Source organism: Haemaphysalis longicornis, unplaced genomic scaffold (genome assembly GCF_048455015.1).
Source record: "Haemaphysalis longicornis isolate Haplotype H1 unplaced genomic scaffold, Haemaphysalis longicornis Haplotype H1 scaffold_10, whole genome shotgun sequence".
In the NCBI taxonomy this organism is placed as follows: domain Eukaryota; kingdom Metazoa; phylum Arthropoda; class Arachnida; order Ixodida; family Ixodidae; genus Haemaphysalis; species Haemaphysalis longicornis.
This window is the reverse complement of record NW_027526204.1, coordinates 50447880-50470433: the sequence shown is the minus strand read 5'-3', so window position 1 is coordinate 50470433 and position 22554 is coordinate 50447880. Positions and strand designations below refer to the sequence as shown.

Sequence of the window (22554 nt, the reverse complement as noted above, 5' to 3'; positions counted from 1 at the left end):
TGTACACATTGGGTCGGAATTTTTATTTCGTGCTTTTCACAGCAATACACGGTTTACGTTAACATTTACGAATAGTTCTCCTAAATTTGGCGTGTGTAATTTAAATTTCCACAGATTTTCAGATGCCACGTGGCGATGACTCTTCTTTTCCTGGCCCTCCTGGCTGCTAGGGCATATGCTAGCTGTGAAGGTGCCGGAGCAGTGGTAAGAAATAAAACGCACATGCCTGAAAGGGCAAGCACAAATGTTAATTGTAGCTTGTACAGGCACATGCACTCAGCCATACGCACACGCGATGGAATACAGGCAAGGCTATATGTATACTAAGGAACAAAAAAAACAGCGAAGTGTGCGTGAAAATGAGTGAGGAAATGGGAAACACCTAGACATCAATAACAAAGTAGTTACCTGCTAACAGTTTTGCAAAAATGCTTGCCTTAAGCCATCTGAACAAGGCAACTTCACTTGTGGAGACCGAAGAAGTACACTTCGATAGTTAATGGAATGGTCCAACTTTTCCCTAATTTGATAGGCGGCCGCACGCACGCACACACGCACACGCACACGCACACACACACATAGACACACACACATATATATATATATGTATATGTTCCATGTATATACATATATGCAAGAAACAAAAGACGGAGACGCACGACTAAAACCGTAACAGAATCAGAGTTTAGTGACGTTTCAAGGAGTGGACTTCCTTTTAACAGAGAAAGGAAGTCCTCTTCCGAAAACGTCAGTACACTTTTTTTAAGGTTTTAATCATGTGTCTCTGTGTCTACTTACCGTATGTCATAGAAGTAGAGGATGATGAAGTGCGCGCGGCGCAGTAGCACTGGAATAAAGAAAGAGGAAGGACGCTGCTTCCCAGTTCTGGTATGCCGTGGGCGTCTTGGCTCTTCCTGGTCCCTTCTTCAACACATCTTGGTGCCGAAAACCCGTTGCTCGACGTTCTCCGAGCTTGCGACGAACCGCCGGGAGAAGAGGGAACGACCATGGACCGATTGAAGCCCAAACGAACGACCCGGCGGGCCCAGCAAACGAAACTGATCAACGAAGTGAACGCAGCGCTACAATCTTCAACTCCTCACTTGGTGAGCCTTCAGAACTTGCTTGAACGGTTGACAGCGTGCGACGCTGAACTGCGAGCAATTAACGCCGAGCTTGACCCATTAATTCCCGTCGAGATACTTGAGACCGAGCTTTAGACTATCGTGCAGTACGAAGACGAAGCCATCGGCACATTGCCAAGTTTAAGGACTGTGATAGAGGCTCTCAAGAATCAACGTCCCGCAGCGATCACGCACAATGTTGGCGTCGAGGATTCAGCTTCTCGAGATGACCTTCAGTCTGCCGTTCGGTCAGGTGGACCACGATTACCGAAACTTGACATTACGACCTTTCGAGGAGAAATAAGTAAATGGCTTCCTTTTTGGGAACAGTTCGAAGTGACTATTGACAAAAATCCTTCATTAACGACAACGGGCAAGTTTCATTACTTAAGAAAGTATTTATCGGGAGAGGCTGCGTGAGCCATTGCTAACCTTCAGACGACAGAAGCATGCTACAAAGATGCCATAGACATGCTTCGCTCAAGGTTCGGCGAACCTTTCCGCATCGAGCAAGAACATCTCTACCGCCTGCGATGCCTGCCAGCTCTAAAGTCGTCTTCTGATGTTGCCGGACTGCGAAGACTTTACGACACCCTGCAAAGTCATGTCCGGGGATTAAAAGCCTTGAAGGTGCCTACTACATCGTACGCATCGATGCTTACCGATGTTTTGGTCCGGAGCCTTCCACCGGACATCGTGATCGAGTACCATCGGCGTCGAGCGAACACCGACCTCTCTTCCGACACAACACAAGACGAATACGCGACGGTAGCTGACAAAAGGTTACAAGACCTGATATCTTTCATTCAAGTGGAAGTGGAAAGTAGAGAGAAATGCCAGACGATGTTTGATGTAAAATAAAAGAGATTTGATGGAAACGTGGAACAAAATAAAGGTGGATTTCGCCGACCACATCCTTCAACAGTGGCGGTATTTCAAAACGCTGAAAATTCGCCGACAAAACGAACCTATTGCTGTTTTTGCCGCAGTACCACTCATGAAACGGAGCAGTGTAGGTCCAAGATGCCGGACCATGAGAAAAGAGAGATTCTTGCAAGAGAAGCCCGCTGCTTCAGATGCACGGCTAAGGGACACCGCTCAAAGGACTGCCAACGACGGATTTCATGCTCCAAATGTCAACGGAGGCATGCTTCATCGCTATGCTTGCAGTCGACAACCGGGAGTCAACCACCTAGACCTGACTCGGCGAAAGCGTACTATGCGGCTTCGGACTCGGGCACAAACGTCAAGCATAGCAAGACCGTACTGCTTCAGACTTTTCGGGCATGGGCTGTCTCCCAGGAGCGACGATGCTTCCTTCGCGTGGTCATCGACGGTGGCAGCCAAAGGAGTTTTTTACGTGAGGACATCTCCCGAAAACTGAAGCTTCCTGTTGTAGGGGAAGTCTCTCTCGCCATCAACACGTTTGGAAACACTCGCCGAAAGAAAACTCGCGAATATCGTATTGTCCGGCTAAAACTACAAAGCCAGTTTGATCATTCAGAATGCACTCTGAACGTGGTTGAAATTCCCGAAATATGCCAGGATATTCAATCATACTTGGCTGATGTTCCTTTCGTGAAGAAATTCGAAGAAACCGGAAAAAATATCGGTGATTCAGACAAATTTGGTTGGAGGACTGGAGACGACAGTATTGGACTTCTAATCGGAGCAGATCAAATGTGGCTGCTTTTGACAGCTGAAGTTACGCGCCATACTAACTCTAGCCTTGTGGCCATGAACACAATTTTCGGCTGGACGTTTCAAGGTGCCACAGACACCGCAAACCAATCCGCGCCGTCTAACTGCATGGTATGCGTCTTGCACAGTAACATCAGCTGGCCGGAGCAAGATTGTCGCCAAGACGACAGTGCCCGACAGTTTTGGGACTTGGAGACTATGGGAATAAGCACAAACGACAACGGTGAGATCAAAAACCGGCGGCAAGAAGTGGGAATCGTTCGTCACAAACAGAGTGGCGGAAATACATGGAACGTCCCGTCCAACTCAGTGGCGTCATTGCCCAGGATCTTTCAACCCCGCGGATTCACTAACTCGAGGTTGTTTGGCTGACGAATTGATTAGCAGCTCACTTTGGTGGGAGGGACCGACCTGGCTTAAGTTGCCCGAAGAAGATTGGCCAGATGACATTCAAGTGTCAAGCCGCGATTTGTCAACAGAGCTGACACATGTGGAGCTGACAGGTTGCAACGAAGATGAATTAGCACAAGTTATACCTGTCGAGAGGTTTAGCAGTCTGTATAAGCTTCTCAGAGTGGTTGCATGGACCAGAAGATTTTGTGTAAGAAGTTCCGAGTGACCTACAGGACCACTCTATACATTCGAAATAAGGACGGCGGAACAATGTTTGATAAAAGCAGAAGAAGCGAAACACTACCATCAAGAAATGAAGGATATTAAATTAGGGCAAGATCCGAAAAACTCCGACATTGCGATGCTTCGCCCGTTTATCGATGGCAAAGGACTGCTGCGAGCGCGAAGTAGATTATCATACTTCAATGTAAACGAAGACACGAAGAACCCTATCATCCTACCGTCAAGATGTCACTTCACGGAGTTAATCATCGACTCGGTTCACAGAAGACTACTACACAGCGGAATCAGAGACGTGTTAGTAGAATTGCGGGAAAGATTTTGGATACCAAAAGCTCGCCAGCAAGCGAAAAGCGTCCTGCACTCATGTAGCACATGTAAAAAATACAAAGCAAAGTCTGCCTCAGCTCCAACGGCACCTGTTCCAGAAGAGAGACTTCGGAAGTCCAACCCGTTTGATATAATCGGAATTGACTTTGCCGGGCCCCTACTGGTTAGAGGAGAAATTCGCTAGGTGTATATCCTCCACATCTAAGGACTATACACTTGGAAATAGTTTCAAGTCTGACCACAGAAGCATCCATGTATGCTTTCCAGAGGTTTATAGCTCGAAGAGGCGTGCCAAGTGTAGTTTATTCGGACAACAGCCTCACATTCAAGCGCGCAAGCAAAGAGCTGCTTTCCCTGTACAGACTCTGCTCTTCTCACGAAATGCGCAACTTCGCTGCTGAACGTGGCATCACATGCAAGTTTAACGTGGAAGCTGCACCTTGGTGGGGCGGATACTGGGAACGACTGGTCGGTTCTGTAAAGCGAGCCGTACGAGTTACGTTGGGCAAGGCATCTGTAACCGAAGAGCAGTTGGGCACACTCATGTGCGAAATAGAAGCAGTCGTAAACTCTCGTCCTCTCACTTTCGTGGAAAGCTCCATCAACGAGCCAGAAGTCATCACACCTGCTCACTTTATCATCGGCAGACGTTAAACATCATTACCAACTGTGTGCGCAGAACTGTGTGAACAAAATCCTGCAGAAAGAATCCTGCCAACAACTCTTAAACCTTTTCTGGTCGCGATGGACAAAGGACTACGTTCTTCAACTGTCATCATTCCATCGTGTCAAGTCAAAAAAGACCGTATCTGTTAAACTCGGAGACGTCGTGCTCATCGAAGGAAAGGGTCCACGTGGAATTTGGACGACAGGAATCATAGCGGAAACACATCCCGGTCGCGACGGCATAGTTCGTGCTTGCAAAGTCCGAATCCCGAATGGACAGTTCCTGACCCGTCCTGTTCAAAAGTTGCACCCTCTCGAGCTCGCCAAGAGCCCCGGGGAGGATGTCATAGAAGTAGAGGACGATGAAGTGCGCGCGGCGCAGTAGCACTGGAATAAAGAAAGAGGAAGGACGCTGCTTCCCAGTTCTGGTACGCCGTGGGCGTCTTGGCTCTTCCTGGTCCCTTCTTCAACACACCTTATTTTCTCGCGGTCTTTGTGAGTCTTTTTGTTTCCAAACAATTATTATATATATAAGAGCTTTTGAAACCTTTGGATGCTTGATTTCTGCATGTATGGCTCTAAAAAGGGTTCGATATTGTTAATGTAATTTCAGAATGAAGAAATATAATGGTATTGCCAATACAATGAAAACCAACAGATAGGCTTCAGCTTCTCACCCTACCTAAAAATATAACTTAACACTGGTAAGAAGCTGTTTATAATGCTGTTCATTGAAGGATTTTAAAACAGGATTATCAAGGCAGATTCCTTGTTAAAGAGAGTGAGCGGCACCGGGGCACTGGATTGGAACAGCTTTTTTGTTTGTGTCAGATGGCCGTCAAGCTTCAAGTAGTTTTGAAAATCAAGATCTAGTAAAGTTACGCTGGGTACCTGCACTTGGTTGATTGGCATAGAAGACTGCGGGGGTGCAAATAAAGTTAGCCGCCTTTATTTCCTCAATGGACGCCAAGCTTTCTATGTAGTCATTGTATTTTTTACTTTGACACTGAATTTCAAAGGAAGCGAAGACGAACGACGGCGTTTCCAGTTTTTATTTTAATAAATAAGAGATTCATAATTTCCAAAACAATAGGACAAAAAATCAGGCCCCTTTTTATTGAAACACAAAGCGGTATGTTCGCACACTTTTGTGTATATTTCGGACATCTTGCCCAAACATTTGCCGCACGAAAACACTGCAGATGTACCTGCATATGTTAAATATCAATAGAAACTCCTCCGGAGTCGCATTGTGATACCTTAGCTTTTGTGTCTCCTAATGGAGTCTTGGATGCAGACGTGCACTTAAAGCCTAATTGTGTCGTTTATGTTTCATTCACTATACGGGCGAATGCTTTCAAATAACAACTCCATATTTCTTTCAGTGCCACATTTTCAACTCAGTCTGCTGCGATGGAACTTTCTGCCTGCCGTTTATGATGGGAGCGGGCTTCTGCGTTCCACAGCCCGGAAAATAAACCGTCATGCGGGCAAATATCCTGTATGGTGTGAAAGCTCCCTACCGACCTACTTAAAAGAGCTGCACCTTCAGTGGATTGGAATAAATAAAATCCTAAACTTGACTGTGTTTTATCGCAAACACCACTTCTACACGGTAATCGTATGGCAATCCTGTAGAGACTAAATTTACTGGAAATCATAAAGGCACCAAAAAGGTTTAAAACGGAGATATTACCTCGCTTCAACAAGCTCGCCTAACTAGATTCCGTTTCGTGGTGTCTTTGAGAGTGCATTCAAGAGATCGCTTTGTGCCGCTCTGTTGTGTGTTGTGGCATTTCCCTGGTAGCGCGTACGTGTGGCTGCCGCCAAAAAGGGTGCCTAAAAGAGCACCGAAGTGTCATCTTTCCAATCTAAACATTCAACTTGCCTACAAGATCACATCACGATCAGTGCGCTATGAAGCTGCTTTTAATCCGCAGCCAAGATATCAAATGAACTAGCGAAGCATTGTGCTGCATAGCATATGAATTTCCTTGAGTAGCTTCTTATCCTGCTTTAAAATTGGTACCTAATTTTCGGACATTGTTTGCTTTATTGCTTCAGCAGAGTGACATAGATGTGAGGTTTTTTTTGCAAGTTTCCCGCAATCAACGAGCGATGTGGCCTGAGGTTTCACCCCTACTTTCTGGGTAAAAATTATGGATTAGTGAAGACGCCCCCAATATTTTATTTTTTTGGTGAGGGAATGCAAGGAAATCTTTCCCAGAATAAAGACGGTTGCGACGCTTTTGAATAGTAACACAAACCGGAGCCACTTGAGCGATTCCCAACATTTTCGAGGGCTCAGCCGTTAGCTGTTTTATATTGTGGTGCCGTTTTATTCTAGCTGCGCAGAATCTAGTTGATACTGCACACTTCGTTTGATTGCTTATGATGTCACAATTGCCAAAATGTTCTTTTTGAATGTATGTCGGACCAATCAACAAACAGCAAAAGGAATGTTTTAAAATCAGCGCTAAAAATATATTCTTGCCTACAATATTAAAGGCCACAAGACTGAGGCGAAAAATTTTAAAAATGTATACAGGAAAAACAGCAACGCGTCCAGAGTTAGGCCAGCCGTGTTGTTCTTGAACCGAAGTCAGTATTGAAACTCAACTGCATAATTAAACTTCTCACTGAATTTATATGTTTATATTTGTGTTTCGCTTCTGAAAACAACAAAGCAAGCACCAGTATCTTTCGGCTTGCTTGAAAGTCCCCATGGTACTATACAATAAAGCTCATTCTTCACCTACTGTATACCTCATCCCTCATTTGTAGCGTCAGGGCGTAGTCCGAAAATGGAACTGTTTTGGTTTTCTGGGCCCCCTATAACAAGCTTCTATGTGAGATGATTTTGTCCATGGCCTATGAGTATCATAATGAATTCGTAATAGTACGTATAAGTATTACTCTCTGGTACCAGTTAGTATTCCAGTACGTTGGGCTCGCGGAACAGGTTCTATGAAGATTCAACATTATTTATTTGATTTTAATAATCGTTATAATATTTTAAGAGCAGCATCTTCTCCTGGAACTCCTCAGATCTATGCAGCGGTGAGAGGACAGCCCCGTGATGCGCTCTTCGTCCCCATATTTAGTGGTATAGGCAGCGATACAGCAGCATTTCGAGACATACATTTCAAACCAGGAAAGCTGGTGTTAGTAAATTCGTCAATCGCCGAATGCTGGGCCCCTTAATTTCTATGAAAAAAGTATCAGGGAGCACCTGCTGTTCATGAGTGTCTTTGGGCAATAATAAAAAATACCGCCTTCCATTTCAATTTCTACGGCTCTTGTAAAATGTTACTCAGGCTTTCCTTTGCCTCTCAAACAAGTACTGCCTATTGAAATATAGGAAGTGGTTCTTCGGGACAACCCTGTTGTAAAATATTCTCCCAAAGTGCGTAATGTAAATGCTCTTCCAGAGAATAAACAAGGTGTAGATTTGCACGTGTGCTCGTTAGTGATTCCGTCTGAACTTTCCTCTCAGTTGGAATTGCAACTTTCCTACCTGTTTGTGGTATTGGCCCGCTGAAACGTTCGGCATTTGCCTGCAAGAGATTTTTATAGCTGTTGCTACCTCTCGCACCCTCTGGCTCTGAGAATGTGGTGGCGCCGACGAAATATAGGGCCACACTTTTGTACCAAATTTATCGATCTTTAACTGGCATAGTTTTTTTTAATATAATGCCGGGTAACTCATGTGAAGTTGTTTCTGCTGCCTTCAAGAATGACTGACACTTTTATGAATTAAGAAAATTGCGATAAACGGACAAACAAAGGAAGGAAGGCAGACAATGCGCATTGTGGGTCTTCCTTCTTCTGTTTGTCCATTTAGTGCAATTTTCATAATTTCTACTGCACCAACTAGTCCCACAGCACTTTTTACTGAAAATCTTGTAGTGATTTGTCATGCATGCCCTTATTTTTAAGACTGGAGCAACTGAAGCTGAACATTTCTTCCACCTATGGAAAAAATTATGCGTCTTGTCAGAGCCAGTATTTCAATGTGCTGTGACATCGCATTTTTAGCCCCTGTACTACTTGAACCAATTTTGGCAGTGCCAGGTACGTTACACGAAAGTTGTATGGCGAGCACGACTAAAGAATCTGGGTGACTTCTTTTCTGTCTGTTCTGCACAATCTGTAAGTTAACAAAGAGTTTATTACGGCTATGAAGTGCGTGCAAATCGCGATTGTGACTCCTGAGATAACATGAAAACGTATTTAAAACCATCGGGGCACCCTTGTGGTTCCTTCACAGTGATATACAAACAAAAAAGAACAATGCGCAGATGAGCAAAAATTATGGCGTGTTAAAACCTACAATCAATCAATGTTTCTTCAGGGCGATGTTCTTACAAAATGAAATAAATGTTACAACTTCGTCAAATAGGTAGTTGGTAGGGTAGCCACAAGAAGCGCGTGGAGGATTCCATTTCGCCGCAAATTACATATGAACTAGCTTTATAGACTCCCCTGCCAGTCATGTTATCGATTACAAAAGCAAAAAATTCAAGGCACACAGGAATAAAGTTTACGCAATATACTTCGGAACATTAAAGGCAATACGTGCTTTTCATTGAGAGGGGTGTTTCGCGTGCCTTTTTATTTAGTCTTTATTAAAGTTGATGAGTCTGATTACCCGTCGTACTTTTGAGGGCAAGTCGGGCAAGAATGCCCTAAGCTAGTCAGTGAAGCTAATTATGGTCCAAATTGTTGAATGGAACTAAGCAATTAGAGAAAATGGTTAGGGTGGTTTTGGTTGGTCTATGAGACTTTGTTTGAAATATCGTTACATAGGTACTAAAAATGTAGCAGTTTTGTAGAAATATAATTTATTCGAGAAACTTGTGCTTCGGAATAAACTTAAAAACAATAAATGTTGAAGGAGCAATCAGTAAAAAGACCGGCGGAGACGAGTGTTGGTGAATTTATTGCCACCTTGTTTATTTGGCAATCAGTTTAATTAAAAAGAGAATATTCTCAAAAAACACGAAAAAGGCTAGCATTGGGTCGCAAAAGCAAAAAACCTTTCCCTATCAACACTGCCTGTGCGGCTTAGAAAAAAATGCGTGCTTTGCTTAAAACAAGAAGACAATGTTGCAAGGTATGGCCCGGCGCTTATAACAAAATATTGACGCGAATCGTGCTTTGGGTTTGTTTATTTATGTTTTGCTTTTACCGCCTGGCTGTGCCGGTCTGTGTTGTCTGTGTACCAAGGGAAGCGCGTGTTTCATTCATTCTTTCTATGACGCATGTGTTATCTCTTCTGATAGGGAGAGCATTCCGAACTAATGTGAACAGCTTAGAATAATCTCCTTTGTTCTATATGTAAATCGACGGTTGGAGAAACACTCGCGCCGAAAGATAAAAGCCTGGAGAGCCGACGCCGCGGCTTTATTTCGACCCTCCGACGCTCGCCGACGCAAGTCACTCTTTTACTGCTGCTTCGCCACCTGTGTACTTTTCGAGTTGTTAGGGGAGCACAAGTTCACTCCAATAAAGGTGTTTTTCGTTCAAGATGATTGCCTCATCTTTGGCTGCATGACTTGTGGTAGAGGTGCTGGGTAGATGCACTTTAAGGCCTCGCCAAGCCGACAAGCGAGCCCCACTCGTTTCCGTCGCCAACCGCAAGGTCAGAGGTTGGACTGCTTCCAGGTAACGTGAAGAAAGAAGACGACGTGAAAACCACCATGATTATCGCAGGCACCATTACCAGCGCCTATATTCTTGCCCTAGTCCTGAAACAGCCCCTGGAACCTCATCGGTCTGCGGATCCCCCGGAGAATACCCTGGGGACTCGTTGGAGTCAGTGGAACCCGTCCGCAACTTTAGCAAGCGGGATGCCCAATAAACTTTCCGCCAGGTTTTCTTCTATTTAGAAGTTACGCACCGAACGTTGTTTGAAAACCGTGAAAGCTCTCTAACCGACGGGACTCGCTTTAAGGGCGACTTCCTCAAAACAACCGCTACCGTCTTCCGGAAATAACGAGCCGCCCTTTTGTTGTAAACGCGCACGCAACGCCCCAACGAAGGAGTGGTGATGTTCGTTGAGGACATAAAGGAGCTATTTCGCCACGCGGACCCTGAAATGACGGAAGAAAAGAAGTTGCGCTTCCTAATGCGGGGTGTAAAGGAGGAACTGTTTGCTGGACTTGTCCGAAACCCGCCAAAACCGTCGCCGAGTTTGTGACCGAAGCCAGCACCTGTCAGAAAGCCCTCGATATTCGTGCTAAGCAGTATGATAGGAACTTCGTTGGCACGGCCAATGCGACTCGCATCGACAGCTCGCTCATTCCCGCAGATAGCCTACACAAGACTATCCGCAAAATAGTAAGAGAGGAGCTGTGGAAACTGCTCCCAAAGCCGCCGCAACCACAGGTCGCTTCCCTTTCCGATGTCATGAGAGAAGAAGTGAAGCAAGCGCTGGGAACTTCAACGACACCAGTAGCACCTGGCGAGCCGCAAGCAATGACCTACCCGGCTGCTGTTCGTCGCCCTCACCCACGTGCGCCCTATGGTCACGAGGGTCCGTACCGTCGTCCCCTGTCGCTGGAGCGACCACCTGCGGTGAGACCCTTCGCTCCAAGAAAACCGACGTGTGGCGAACGTCCGACAATCGTCCGCTGTGCTACCACTCCGTAGAGGCCCACCACAGCTACCGTCGCTGCCCCTACAAGAGGCTCGGCTTGCAAGGGTTCTCCGTCGATGCACCCCGCCCCCGAACCGGCCAGCGCCCATGGGAGATCGAAGAATACCTGTCCAACACCAGCCGTATACCACCCCTTTTCAACCGTTAGCCGTCGGCCCACTCATACCAGCCGCCGAACCGCCGTAGCAATGGTGAGTTCTCACGTGGAAGGTCCTCCAGCCCACGCGGGGGAAACTAAAGGCAGCAACCTCTGGAGGTGAAGTTTCACAGCGGCGGAAAAATGAAAACCCTCCAACGACGCAAGGGCGTGCCGAAGACCATGACGAACGACAAGCCCTCATCCCGACGTACCGACAGATTCCTGACGAGACACCCGAACATGGTGACAGCTACGCGGCTCGGGGCGCACCGAACATGACCGAGACGGCTGCTGAGAAGGCAACGACAACGACGACGCACAGTGCCTGACCGTCAACATGCACAAGCCTAGATTTGACGCCCCGACGCACGTGGAACTCGAGGAAGGCGGCGTCCAACGTCCAGTTGTCCGTTTACGGCTTTGACGTAGTCACCCTTATCAACCCGGGAGCTGACTACTCGGTAATGAGCGAGTCATTAGTCTCTAAGCGGAAGAACGTTACGACAAGATGGGACGATCCGCATATAAGCACAGCAGGATGTCATATCGTAACGCCAAATGGAACGTGCACTTCACGCATCACCATAGGCGGCCCCGTGTAACCTGCTGACGTCGTCATTTTGCCTAACTGCTCCCGCGACGTATTTTTCCGAATGGACTTTCTGATGAACAAGGGCGCAATAATTGATCTGCAGACAAAGTCAATAACTTTTTCCTCCGATCAGTCCACTACGCCGCAACCGAATCCCAATCACCGTGATGCCACAAGGATCACCGACGATCACGTCACCCTGCCACCCCGCGCAAGTTTGATGATCGCCGTCTACTATGATGTTGCTGCTCCTGACATCGACGCTATCATAGAGAGTGACCAAAGGTTGCTTCTCAGCCGTGGTGTCGCCGTCACAAGAGTAATTATGCACGTTAAGGAAAGTTAATCCAACATTTTATTCCCCAATTTCAACGAGGAGTACCAAACTCTAAACAAGGGCGCTTCCATTTGGTCCCTCAAAGAAACGCAAGAAGCAAGTCAAGGGATCGTGGTCCCCAAATTTGAACGCGCACGCGTCGATGCTTCGAAGCTGCCGCATTCTTTCGACATGAACCGGGCGCTGCCGCAGAACATCGGGAGAGATTACTGGATTCGGTGCATCGAAGACACAAAAAATGAACGTATATTTGCATTTAGCTATAATAACAGAATTCAATGATGGGGGTGGGGGTGGACCGTAAGCCTTGTCTCTTTACCCGTGTTATGGTCGACCTCGTTTTCCAATACTAAAAAATAAAAAGTCAGGACACGACCTAGAGGTTGGGCAGTTCATAGCGTTGTGCGTTTTCTGAATTCCTACCGTTTTATTTTTGTTACGCAAGAGAAGTAGGGACAAAATAGTTGAAAATACTAGCACTATTTTCCAAACGCACGTGTTATAAACCTGCGGCCTTTATACGTATCATAAAACACGTAAACACCGGCCACAGCAGTGGTAACAGATAAATGCCTTGTGTTGCCATGTTCGTGCTTTTTTGTTTCCTTCTCTCTCTCGGTATTGCCTTGTTACCACAGTGCCTCTGCAATATTCTCAGCGGTCTAATGTTCTCCAGAGCCTGTATGAATTCCCCTCATAGGAAGGCCTTGAATCTGAACAATATTTTATTCCTTGTCAAGTTGCCTCTTTACAGAATTTCGTATTGGATGCCAATCATCTCAGCAATCAATTTATTGTATAGGTTCCATAGGTAGTATTTCTACGGAGCAGTCTAGCGGGGTATAATTGAAGTACCAACACGACGACGCACAGCCTCCGACGTATAATATGCCGTATGGCTACAACTTCAGTAAACTACACAAATACGCCATTCTACTGATAGTTTAGAGAGTAGGCTACTCCTAGGAAACCTGTTTGATGAAGAAGCAGCGCCGGTTTTTTTTTCAGGTGACTTTTTGCTTGGCTGGTAATTCTTGAAATCATCCCTGCACCATTTCTTTCAGGTTACCTGGTTCAGTTCTGTACGGCATCAACCTCCTTAGTTTAAGCTACTAACAAGCTAATCGTCAAGAAACATGTGCATGTAAGCCCCTTTATGCCGATCAATATGTTTGTCAATACAGGTTTTAGTGTGTTCATGGTCGAGCCAATCCCGTAAAGGATGAAGATGACGTGAAGACGCCTGGTGTGGCACCCGGCCGTGGCACTTATGCGGCCAACCTGACTAGTATCCTGATGCTTGCAAGAACTGTTTGTGCTTCATGTTATTTTTATCAGCTTGCTCTTACAGAAGCACCAGCAGCACCATCCAGTGACTGTATAGCAGCCTAGGATTAACCATGGGCACCTGGCTGTAGGAAGGTGCTATTTGACAGCAGGCGAATGCACTCGAAGGTGGAAGCCTGCGTTAAACATTGACGACGAAAACAAGAAGGCTGCTAGGACGACGCTCATATTTGGTGGCTCAATTACATTTCAGGAAGCGCGCCTCATAACAACGTGGGCTATTGTCTTCGGGAGGTAAAGGGGACACACAATGAATGTTTGTTTTTGGTTCTTTGGGAGATAGAGCAGACACCTACAGGAACGAACCACGAAGGACATTTGAAGGACGATGATAGTCTGTGACAAAATTTCAACACAGATACACACAGGACGTACACCGGCTACTCCCTTCTGGACATAGGCTGCTTATTGACTCGACCACACATTAATTTTTGTAAGGGCTACAGTTGATTTGCCCAGGTAATTCGTTTTTTTGAAAGGTAAAAGGTTTGGGCGGGTTAGTTCATAGTCGCACAGGAAACAACCACAGTTATAAACAGATGCCCATGTGTGAGCAGGACAAGCAGTAACGCTCACAAAGTGGTTTATTGCAGAACCAGCGCATATAAACAAGTCTGGCTAGCATGCGTAGAGGTGGAAGAAAAAGAAACCATAAAAACGATGGGTGAAAGAAGAAAAAGATATTTGAATGTTTGAACGTAGCATTTAATGTTCACCGTTGCAGCGATTCTTAGGCCTTTACGTGGGCTCCAAGGATGATGAGCACTAGTTGGAAAAAGTTTAAGAACCCGCCCAACCGCTGAGTCGATATCGGTTGATGCGGTATTGACTTTTGTTAGCTTTGTGTTGCGCCTTGAGAGAACCATGGTTTCTTTTGACGAGAAGGAACCCTTCACACCTTGTAAGTCGACAAGCACAACCGTAACTTGTCTAAAAATGAAAGGGTGGGTCATTGTATCCTGGTTAGTTTGCACATCATTGTAACCTGATTGACCATACTGATGAAACATCGCTGGAGGATCTATTTCCGCGATAAGGCAAGAGGCCTGCAACAGGCACTACAGATCCACTGCATAACGCACCGGAGGCTATGTTTTTGGATATTTTTGGCGTGTTCGCCCATTTTCTCAGAAAGAACAGACGAAAAAAAGAGACTGCATGACAAGTAGCGACATCAATTTCCGCTAAAAAGGGCGGTTTTAGTTGTTAACGCGTCCGCATCCTTTAACCTGCCATGACAAATGCATCTTTAATAGAAATTGTCCTAAAAGCTATATAGGGCCAGTCCGAAGTAGAACAAAATATTTATGTATTAGCAAAACTACATGAAACTATGCAGGTTGGACGGTTTTTATCAAGGAATTATTTTATATTATCATTTATCATCTGTTTGAGATTTTAAAGTAATGTCAAGGAAATACTTTTAACAGGGTGTCTTACAGCGAAAGGCAAGGTCCTAAAATTTTTAGGGGCCGAAGGACGAACACTTCAGTGGCAGTTCCCTTCTCAAATAATGCATCAAACTGCATCGTACGATCAATCATTACCTTTTGCCTCGTGATTTTCTGCAACTTCTAGTAACTACGCGTTTATGATACAATCTCTTTGAAAGTTGCAGAGCATTTCGTAGTCAGCTTTCGCTGAAGGTGACTCCATTGTTATTAGGCCTATATTTAATGCGCATGGATAGGGCGGAATCTCGCAGGCCTCACTGAAGGCAAAAGATGGATAGAAGAACGTTTGAGTGAGGAGGATGCGGATGGTCTGTGGAATGAACCGGATAATTTGACGAGTGTGCGAACGTTTATCATTGTATAAAGAGCACAAGTAAACATGCTCATTGGTGACAATGACGTTCGCTTACTGACAATAAAGGTTTCATTCGTCCACACCGAATGTATGTCGAGAAATTTTTTGTTACGTCTCAAGATCGAGAAAAAAGCAAATGTTTATGCTTCAGGGCTGCAAAAGCAGTTTAATTGATGAAATATAGGAGCTAAAGGTACATATATATTTAGTTTTGCTGGGGCTTTTTGACCTTGTTCAAAATTGATTTCGTTTTTGCTTTCATGGTAGACGACCTAACTTTCACATTCTACATGCCTAAAAGAGATGAGGAGTGTTGCCGTTCAAGGATACACACTGTCGCGTAGTCACTCTTTGTGCAACAACAGCAGAGGAGCTGCATACTTCTATAACGATAATACAGATCAGCAAACAGCGCCGGCAAGCAATCTAATTTTAGCAAGCAATGGTGGCTGACGTGAGATAAGGAGTGACAACCATTTATGTGGAATGCAGTATGTCCGGACGTTTTTTGTCGCAGAGATGAGTGATACGAATGTTTTCTGCTCTAATGGCAAGTATAGGCCTACCCCTCAGGAATTCGAAAACGTAGAAAGCAATTTGAAAATTGAACGTACCTCAAAAAGTTGGTCACACCTATTTTGGCCTACAAAAAATCCTCTACTTTCAAATAAGCGAAACAATTAGGCGTCGGAGGGAACAAAACTTTCTGAACAATGAGATATTTGCTGGTTTCGCTTTCACAGTAAAAATAGTATACTGTTACACAAATCCACTTGTAAACTTTGTTCAATAAAAGCTTTTAGAGCATACGTGACAATCTTTTATCCAAGTAATGGCAAACCTTTCAAAGCAAACAAAATATGTTCCCCTGATCAATCACACCACAGTTTTTTTATCATATGGAGAGTTTGACGCAAGTGTTTAGAACCAGAGACATCTTTTGGGAGGGTTGCTTTTTTGCACAACACTACACTCCTTGTTTTTTGCATCGCAAAATACCTGCGCATGCAGTACAGAGGAATAAAGGGACAAGAATTTGTTACTTCGAAAGTATCTGTCCCAAAAAATGCTGTCTCCTAATACGGAAACACGACATTTCTCCCAGAAGACACCCCACCCCATTGATGGGCTCTTGAATTGTTATTTTGCCTGATGGATACTCCGGAAAATCCAAACTCTGCAAAGGTATCAAACTTGCTTGGTATACAGCCCTTGAGTCATAAGTAATCTTCAAACAGTGCTGTTCATATTTACTTAAATGAAATATTGGCTTCCAAAATTTTACACTGGTTGAAATATTGAGAACTGCATTTCCAAGGAATGAAATTCGGCGTGGAATCTCCAATGCAAAAGATTACATGATTCTGAACAAAGCTTAGCCTTTCGAACATTGAGCTTTCGAAAAAAACTGCATGAGTCTGCCAAATCAACAGCCTTTATTAATTACTGAACATTTTGTTTGTGCAAAACTCTGAGAGAGTAGTGTAATTACAGCTTTTCATGCTCTCCGATCAATGCGATGGACTTGAAATACTTACACATTGAGATTTCTTGCTGCACGGCCAGTGATCGTAACTCTGTACACGTGTACAGAGTCTCCGACGTTCATGCTAAGAGTAATATTCCAACTATGTGCGATCCTGAAAGCGCGAAACACGGGGTAAATCTAGACCATAGCCAATGAAGAATTTATCTGCCAGCGTCACATACGCTTTATACAAAGTACATTATAGAAACCCAGGGTGCGTACCCGCCTTTTGGTAAAGTTATCACACCGGTCTCACCAAACCTCCTCCGCTAACAATTTAACAGGCAATTTTGGACATTTTTTGCGCACAAGCCAAATAAACTGCCCCGTTGAGTAATTATGCCGGTACATTATATCGGAATTCGTTCGCCTTAAAGCCAGATCCAAAACGCGAGATGACTCTTTAAAAGTTTATTTGATTTATGTTTGTTTATCTGTTTTTTTTATGTAACAAAACTGTTCCTTTCTGCTTAGAACTGCTTATTCTCTTGATTTTTTTGCAGCCCCTTTTGCCAAATATGTCGTCGGTTCTAAATACCTGTGCAGTCGGTCACAGCACCTTTATCCCGTGCCATCATAGCTTTTTTGGTTCTTGTCACTAAAAGACTCCTGGGTGGCTCAACCTCTGGGCGCTACAGCCAGGCATTTATAGAATTTTTGCTCTGTCAGTCTTGTTTGTTCCACCAAATTGCAGGCGCATTTATTCGTCGTTGATTCTCAATCATTTTTATAAAGAAACTGAATTTTTGCAGATATTGTTGACTTTCTCGCCTCCTAATGTAGTTACTGTTTCAGGATAACGTCACCAAAACAGAATAACGCTCAATACATACCATCTCAACTTCAACATTTTTTAAGAGAGGACTTGATTCTTTTCGCTGTGTAACATCCTTTAACAGCAGGGCAATCCGCGGCGTGATTGAGCGTGGTAACTGCTGGTTGTTCCTGAACAGGTCTGTAATATTCCATTGACAATTGAATGGCAAACCTACTGCAGGCATTCCGGTGCTCAAGATTTTACGATCGTGTCCCGTATTGCTGTCACCGGTTTTGTGCAAATTTTTAATGTTTCATTAAACATGAGGCTTGTGTGGCCTGTCAGTGCAGTGGCACAATTGCCCTCCTGGTACTTCTTTTAGGCACCGGAAGGGCAGAATTAGAGCTTGCTCACTGCTGTTTGCTTGATTTCTTCCTGCGCGCGTTTGGTTGCATAATAACTGATGTATGTTATGTGCGGCACTGGAATATTTTGGGAACAAAGCAATAAGAACGGGTGTATTTCACTTAAACTTCGCCTTTTTTGAAATATTTGTTGCGGCACTAGCCCATTTTTATTTTACTTGGCTGCGACATTATGATGGACTCACTGGAGCGAGTGTTGTGGTTTACTTTGTTTTTATATTTTTTGAGAAAAGGCAGAGCGACAACTTTCGCAACATCTCCAGTCAATGGATGATGGCGAGGGTGCGGAGTACGCGGTGTCGAAATGACCGCAAGTTGCGTCACTAGTGACATCGAATTTGCACCACGACCATCATTCGATTTGAGCCGTGAGTTGCACCTTGATTATTCCTTAAATAAAAGTGTAACTCACGCCTCAAGTATAATTTTGGTTGATTTTTTCTGACAGTGGTGTGCACAAGGATGGGCGCGGGAAGACATTTGGTGCTCCTAGAGTACTCCGCACCGTTACTGGTGACGTAGTTCGCCGTTTGACTCTCGGGTGCTAACTCACGGTCGAAGCCGAATGAGTAAGACAGCTGACGCTAACTCTCTCTGGTCTACCAGACACAGGCTCGAATAGGGCCCCTTCCTGTGTGATTTTTTGAGATGGCAAATGCTGTGCGCATGGACACCGACAGAAATTGTGCGGTCCTAAGCTACACCGCACCCAAAACAAACTTGCAAACACCAAAATTTCGCTACCGTCCCCTGTCCTAGATTCCACCTGCTCTGCGGCCGAAACGTTTTCGGTGTTCGCGATCAATTCAAATTCCACTGTGCACGGTGGCTAAATCCAGGCGATTTCACAGCATAGAGCATTTTTTGGGGTCACACGTTGTGCAAAAACAAAGCTGCCTCCAAGTATCTCTACTTCAGAATGTCATTCAGTTTTTCTTATAGACAGTAATTTGCACTACACAATTGTTCCTTAAATTCTGGTATAATTCCCACTAACGTTTTCTTACGGATCACAGTTTGTTGTTAGGGGAACACGAGTGCCTATAATGTACAACAATGACCTGCCTAAACGTGTCAACCGTACGCTCGCACATACGCTAGGCGTGTACCTTTACTTCGGCCACTTAGCCTGGTACATGGTACGTTCATTTTTTACCTCCTTCTTGTGGTGACCAAATTACCCGGGCTTGCGGCGGCCCATTAAACCTTTCTCTTTTTACATAGACAAGAATGAAAGATTGGCTCCGACACAGTAAAGCTTCAGTCAGCTTTTCCCATTCAAGAATACGACCGGGACGAACGTTTTGTGCTTTCTTCTAAGCCAAAAGTTCACCCACATTCGCAAATACCTCCATGTGCCTCCAATAATCTATTAATGGCAAGCACCACCAGTTTTTGAACTCAGCGCAAAGTTCGCAAAAGATTCACGGTGGTGACACACGTGTGAATACTACAAGCATTCGTTATACTCAGGCCGGTGTAACGAGAAACTTAATGATTCCCGAAAAAGTAGACATGTTTTCCACAAGTTCTCCGGTTTGAGTTTTACAGTATATACGAAGCACATACCTTTTCACACCCCCCCTCACGCCTGGTTCCGTAAGATAAAAGTATGTAAAATGCAAGTTATTTCAGTAACCTAACTATGCTTACCTGATGTGAAGGCAAAACCACGCGATCGTCAAACAGACCTGCAATGCACCATTGTGTTTGGACCACTTTGTTCGATGTCTTTTTTTTCGTATTTTGATGCGAATTGTTCGGATAGGCTTGGTGGCTGGAATGCCAGGGGAGCTTCTTTTCGTTCACTCCGATTTATCCGATCCCCTCCCCCCACCACGTACCAGGCAATTTCCGTGATTGGTTGGCACACAACCAGAATAAACTGTTTACCCTGTTCTACGCATCAAACTCACCGGTTCATCTGGAACGGACACAGAGCCAGCGCTGCATAATGGTGAAGTATTAGGCTCATCTATTTGAAGAAAACGGCCCATGCGCGAACTTTTTCTGCACAATAAAAGGGGCAGAAGTGATGAGGAGTTTTTAATGAGCGTTACGCTGGAAAACTGGTCGTAGTTACAAGAATGAAATCGGCTGCCCGGTTTTGCACTGCTCAAAGGGTGTCGATGAGCGATTTAGAAAAAAGGTTCCCAAACACAAGCAGCGTATTCGAGTTTGGTACGAATTAGTGACGTATACAAAACACGTTTAATGGATACAGAAGTTTTAGAGAAATTTCCTTAGATATAGTCAAGCATGCGGTTAGCTCTAGCCGTGGTAGTAGTGACGTGCTTATTTCATGTCGTCGGTAGACGAAAACAAATGTGCAGGTCGTGGCCAATTAGAAAGAAAGTTAAACTCGAAAACTCTTTTAATTATTGCAAAAAAATTTTAGGTTGATTCATTGAAGTAGTTCATATTCCGCAAATACATAAAAACATTTCATAACGTTATGTTTACAGCCTGATTACTCAAGAAATTTTTGTTGGCATAAATGACAAAGTCCAAAAGAACTGACCCTAATTCTTCGTCATGCCTCACAGCCTCAGAAAGAAAGTTTTCAGAACACTTACCAGAGTGTTGTGTTGCCCACACAAATAGCTACGCTGAATTGCGGAAGCTTCTCTACTGTAGATCAGAGACTTCCAAGAGCCTTTTTAAAGCAAATTCTACCAATCCTACCACCAAATCAGTATCACGTGATTTGACGCTTCTCTTTTGCTGTTAAGGCCCAATTAGCCTGTAAGAACATTCGCCTGACAGTATTTCTATTTTTATCAGCTCCCAGCGGTGTTTTCCGTTTTGGAACATCTGAAAGGACAATTTTATTAAAAGAGGAGCAGGCAATTATCGTGGCTAGAGCAATATTTTTGACAGGATTTCCTGGGTAACCTTGCTTTTGTGAGCTTTCTATCTCAGCATGACAGCCCACTACGCACGAATCCTCTTCATAAACAAAGTGATAGTTTGACATGAAAGCCACGATATACGAGGACAGAAAAGATGTGTGCGCAAAACGTCTGCGAATTACTAGTATGTTGCTAGGGCTTTTGCTCGCAAAATAGTGTTATCAATTGCTACCTCTAGGTTGCACAACTATTGTAAATTGTTTACCTACTAATACCTCTGATTTAGAAAGGTGTGTTATTTATTAGATCGAACCAAATCATAAAATCCATAATGATGTTTCGTTGTTTCTTGAATAAATCATACCGTAGTAATGGGAATAACACTCTGGTAAAGTACCACTGGATAAAATAGAAACGGTTTTCACAACATTGGTACCGCAAGTCACTTTTTGGATTTTGGAGCTGGAGCGCTCTCCAAATTTTAATAAAATTTTAGATATATTCAACACATACTTCAAACATACGCGCCAAAGAACCAGTAACTAGAAACAGCTTTATTCTGGTCTGTACATGAAAAAATTTAGAAAAATCGTTGTGCCAATTAAACCATAAAATATTTAGAACATTTGACCGCGTAAGCAAGCATAAATCGGCCGAAACTTGGCGTTTCACCCGGAATCGCTAAAGTGAATTAAGATAAAAGAAAAAGCATAATAGTTGTCATTAATAGACTGGTGATCGGAAACACAAAATAGATTCCTATTGCGCTCGTACCTCTCCTGCACCGACGGGTGTGCACCATTTCTTCCTACAGTCGCCGTATCGCAATGTCTCAGTCCAACATTTTATGTCCAAGAACGCTTCCCCAAGGTGGCAAGATATATATGTTCAAGGAGCGTCGGGCCGCTCCTATGTCGTCTATTACTTCCTCCGTCCCGTCTTCCGCGCTGTTTTCAAACGATATGATGTACCAACAAGCCCTTCCGTTCACCCTTATACTCTGCATGTTTAATCCACTGGAGTGACTCAGATAAGTATGCACTGGAGTGTTTGTACTCCGTGACGCTACTGATTATTTTATCTTGATAGTACAAACTACGAAATTATTCATGAACTAAGGCAAATACTTTCCAGAAATAAAATGAAAATGATAGTCTTTTGTTTTGGGTGGCTTATGATAATGATTAGGGCTCTCGATTTTTATTGGGACGTCAGTTGTCATCAACCGACTTGCCAGTGGTATTCTACTTATTTGCCCTACTCTAAACTAGCCCAAGTATTCGCCCCTCCCCCTGGCTTTAAACTCGCATCGCCTACCCCCCTCAAGGCACGTGCAGACCTGTGTACCTCCCCCCTCCTGTTCTAACTTCTAATTTGGTATATTGCTCTTCCTACATTCCACTCCCCTCAGTACTTTTCTTCTGCCACACTCCACACGCCCCTACGTCACCTCTAGGGTCCTGAAGTTGCGGCTTCCCCTCACACCATATCATAACTTCGTCAACGTCGTTTCCCCATCGTCCCGCCGCACTCGTGTCTCTGTGCAGTCTATTCAGTGACTTCGGCGCCCTCTCGCGGGTATTTGCGGTAACAATGGGAGTTTGGTACTGGAACTAGCCAAGAAAGGGATCGAACGCCCTGAAAAAAACAAAA

General features: G+C 44.4%; 1 protein-coding gene and 1 long non-coding RNA gene across 2 annotated transcripts in view; one reads left to right on the top strand and one right to left on the bottom strand.

Annotated features, from left to right (window-relative positions):
• The window catches only part of LOC144158513 (uncharacterized), a 114782-nt gene that overhangs the window by 26675 nt on the left and 65553 nt on the right, over positions 1–22554 (top strand). The gene's annotated exons all lie outside the window — the stretch shown is intronic.
• Positions 37–20676, bottom strand: LOC144158039 (uncharacterized). Its single transcript, XM_077688716.1, has 4 exons — positions 20626–20676; positions 19966–20059; positions 16878–16979; positions 37–226 (listed from the first exon to the last, which is right to left on the bottom strand). The coding sequence occupies exons 2-4, from the start codon at positions 20022–20024 to the stop codon at positions 37–39; spliced, it is 351 nt and encodes a 116-aa protein (XP_077544842.1). The 5' UTR covers positions 20025–20059; positions 20626–20676.

Coding starts and splice junctions, on each gene's coding strand:
- LOC144158039 (XM_077688716.1), bottom strand. CDS start 20,024: ATGAGCCTAATACTTCACCATTATGCAGCGCTGGCTCTGTGTCCGTTC. Junction 16,980..19,965: donor TGTCCGTTCCAGATGAACCG/GTGAGTTTGATG, acceptor TCGCGCTTTCAG/GATCGCACATAGTTGGAATA. Junction 227..16,877: donor GCAGCAAGAAATCTCAATGT/GTAAGTATTTCA, acceptor TTGCCCTTTCAG/GCATGTGCGTTTTATTTCTT.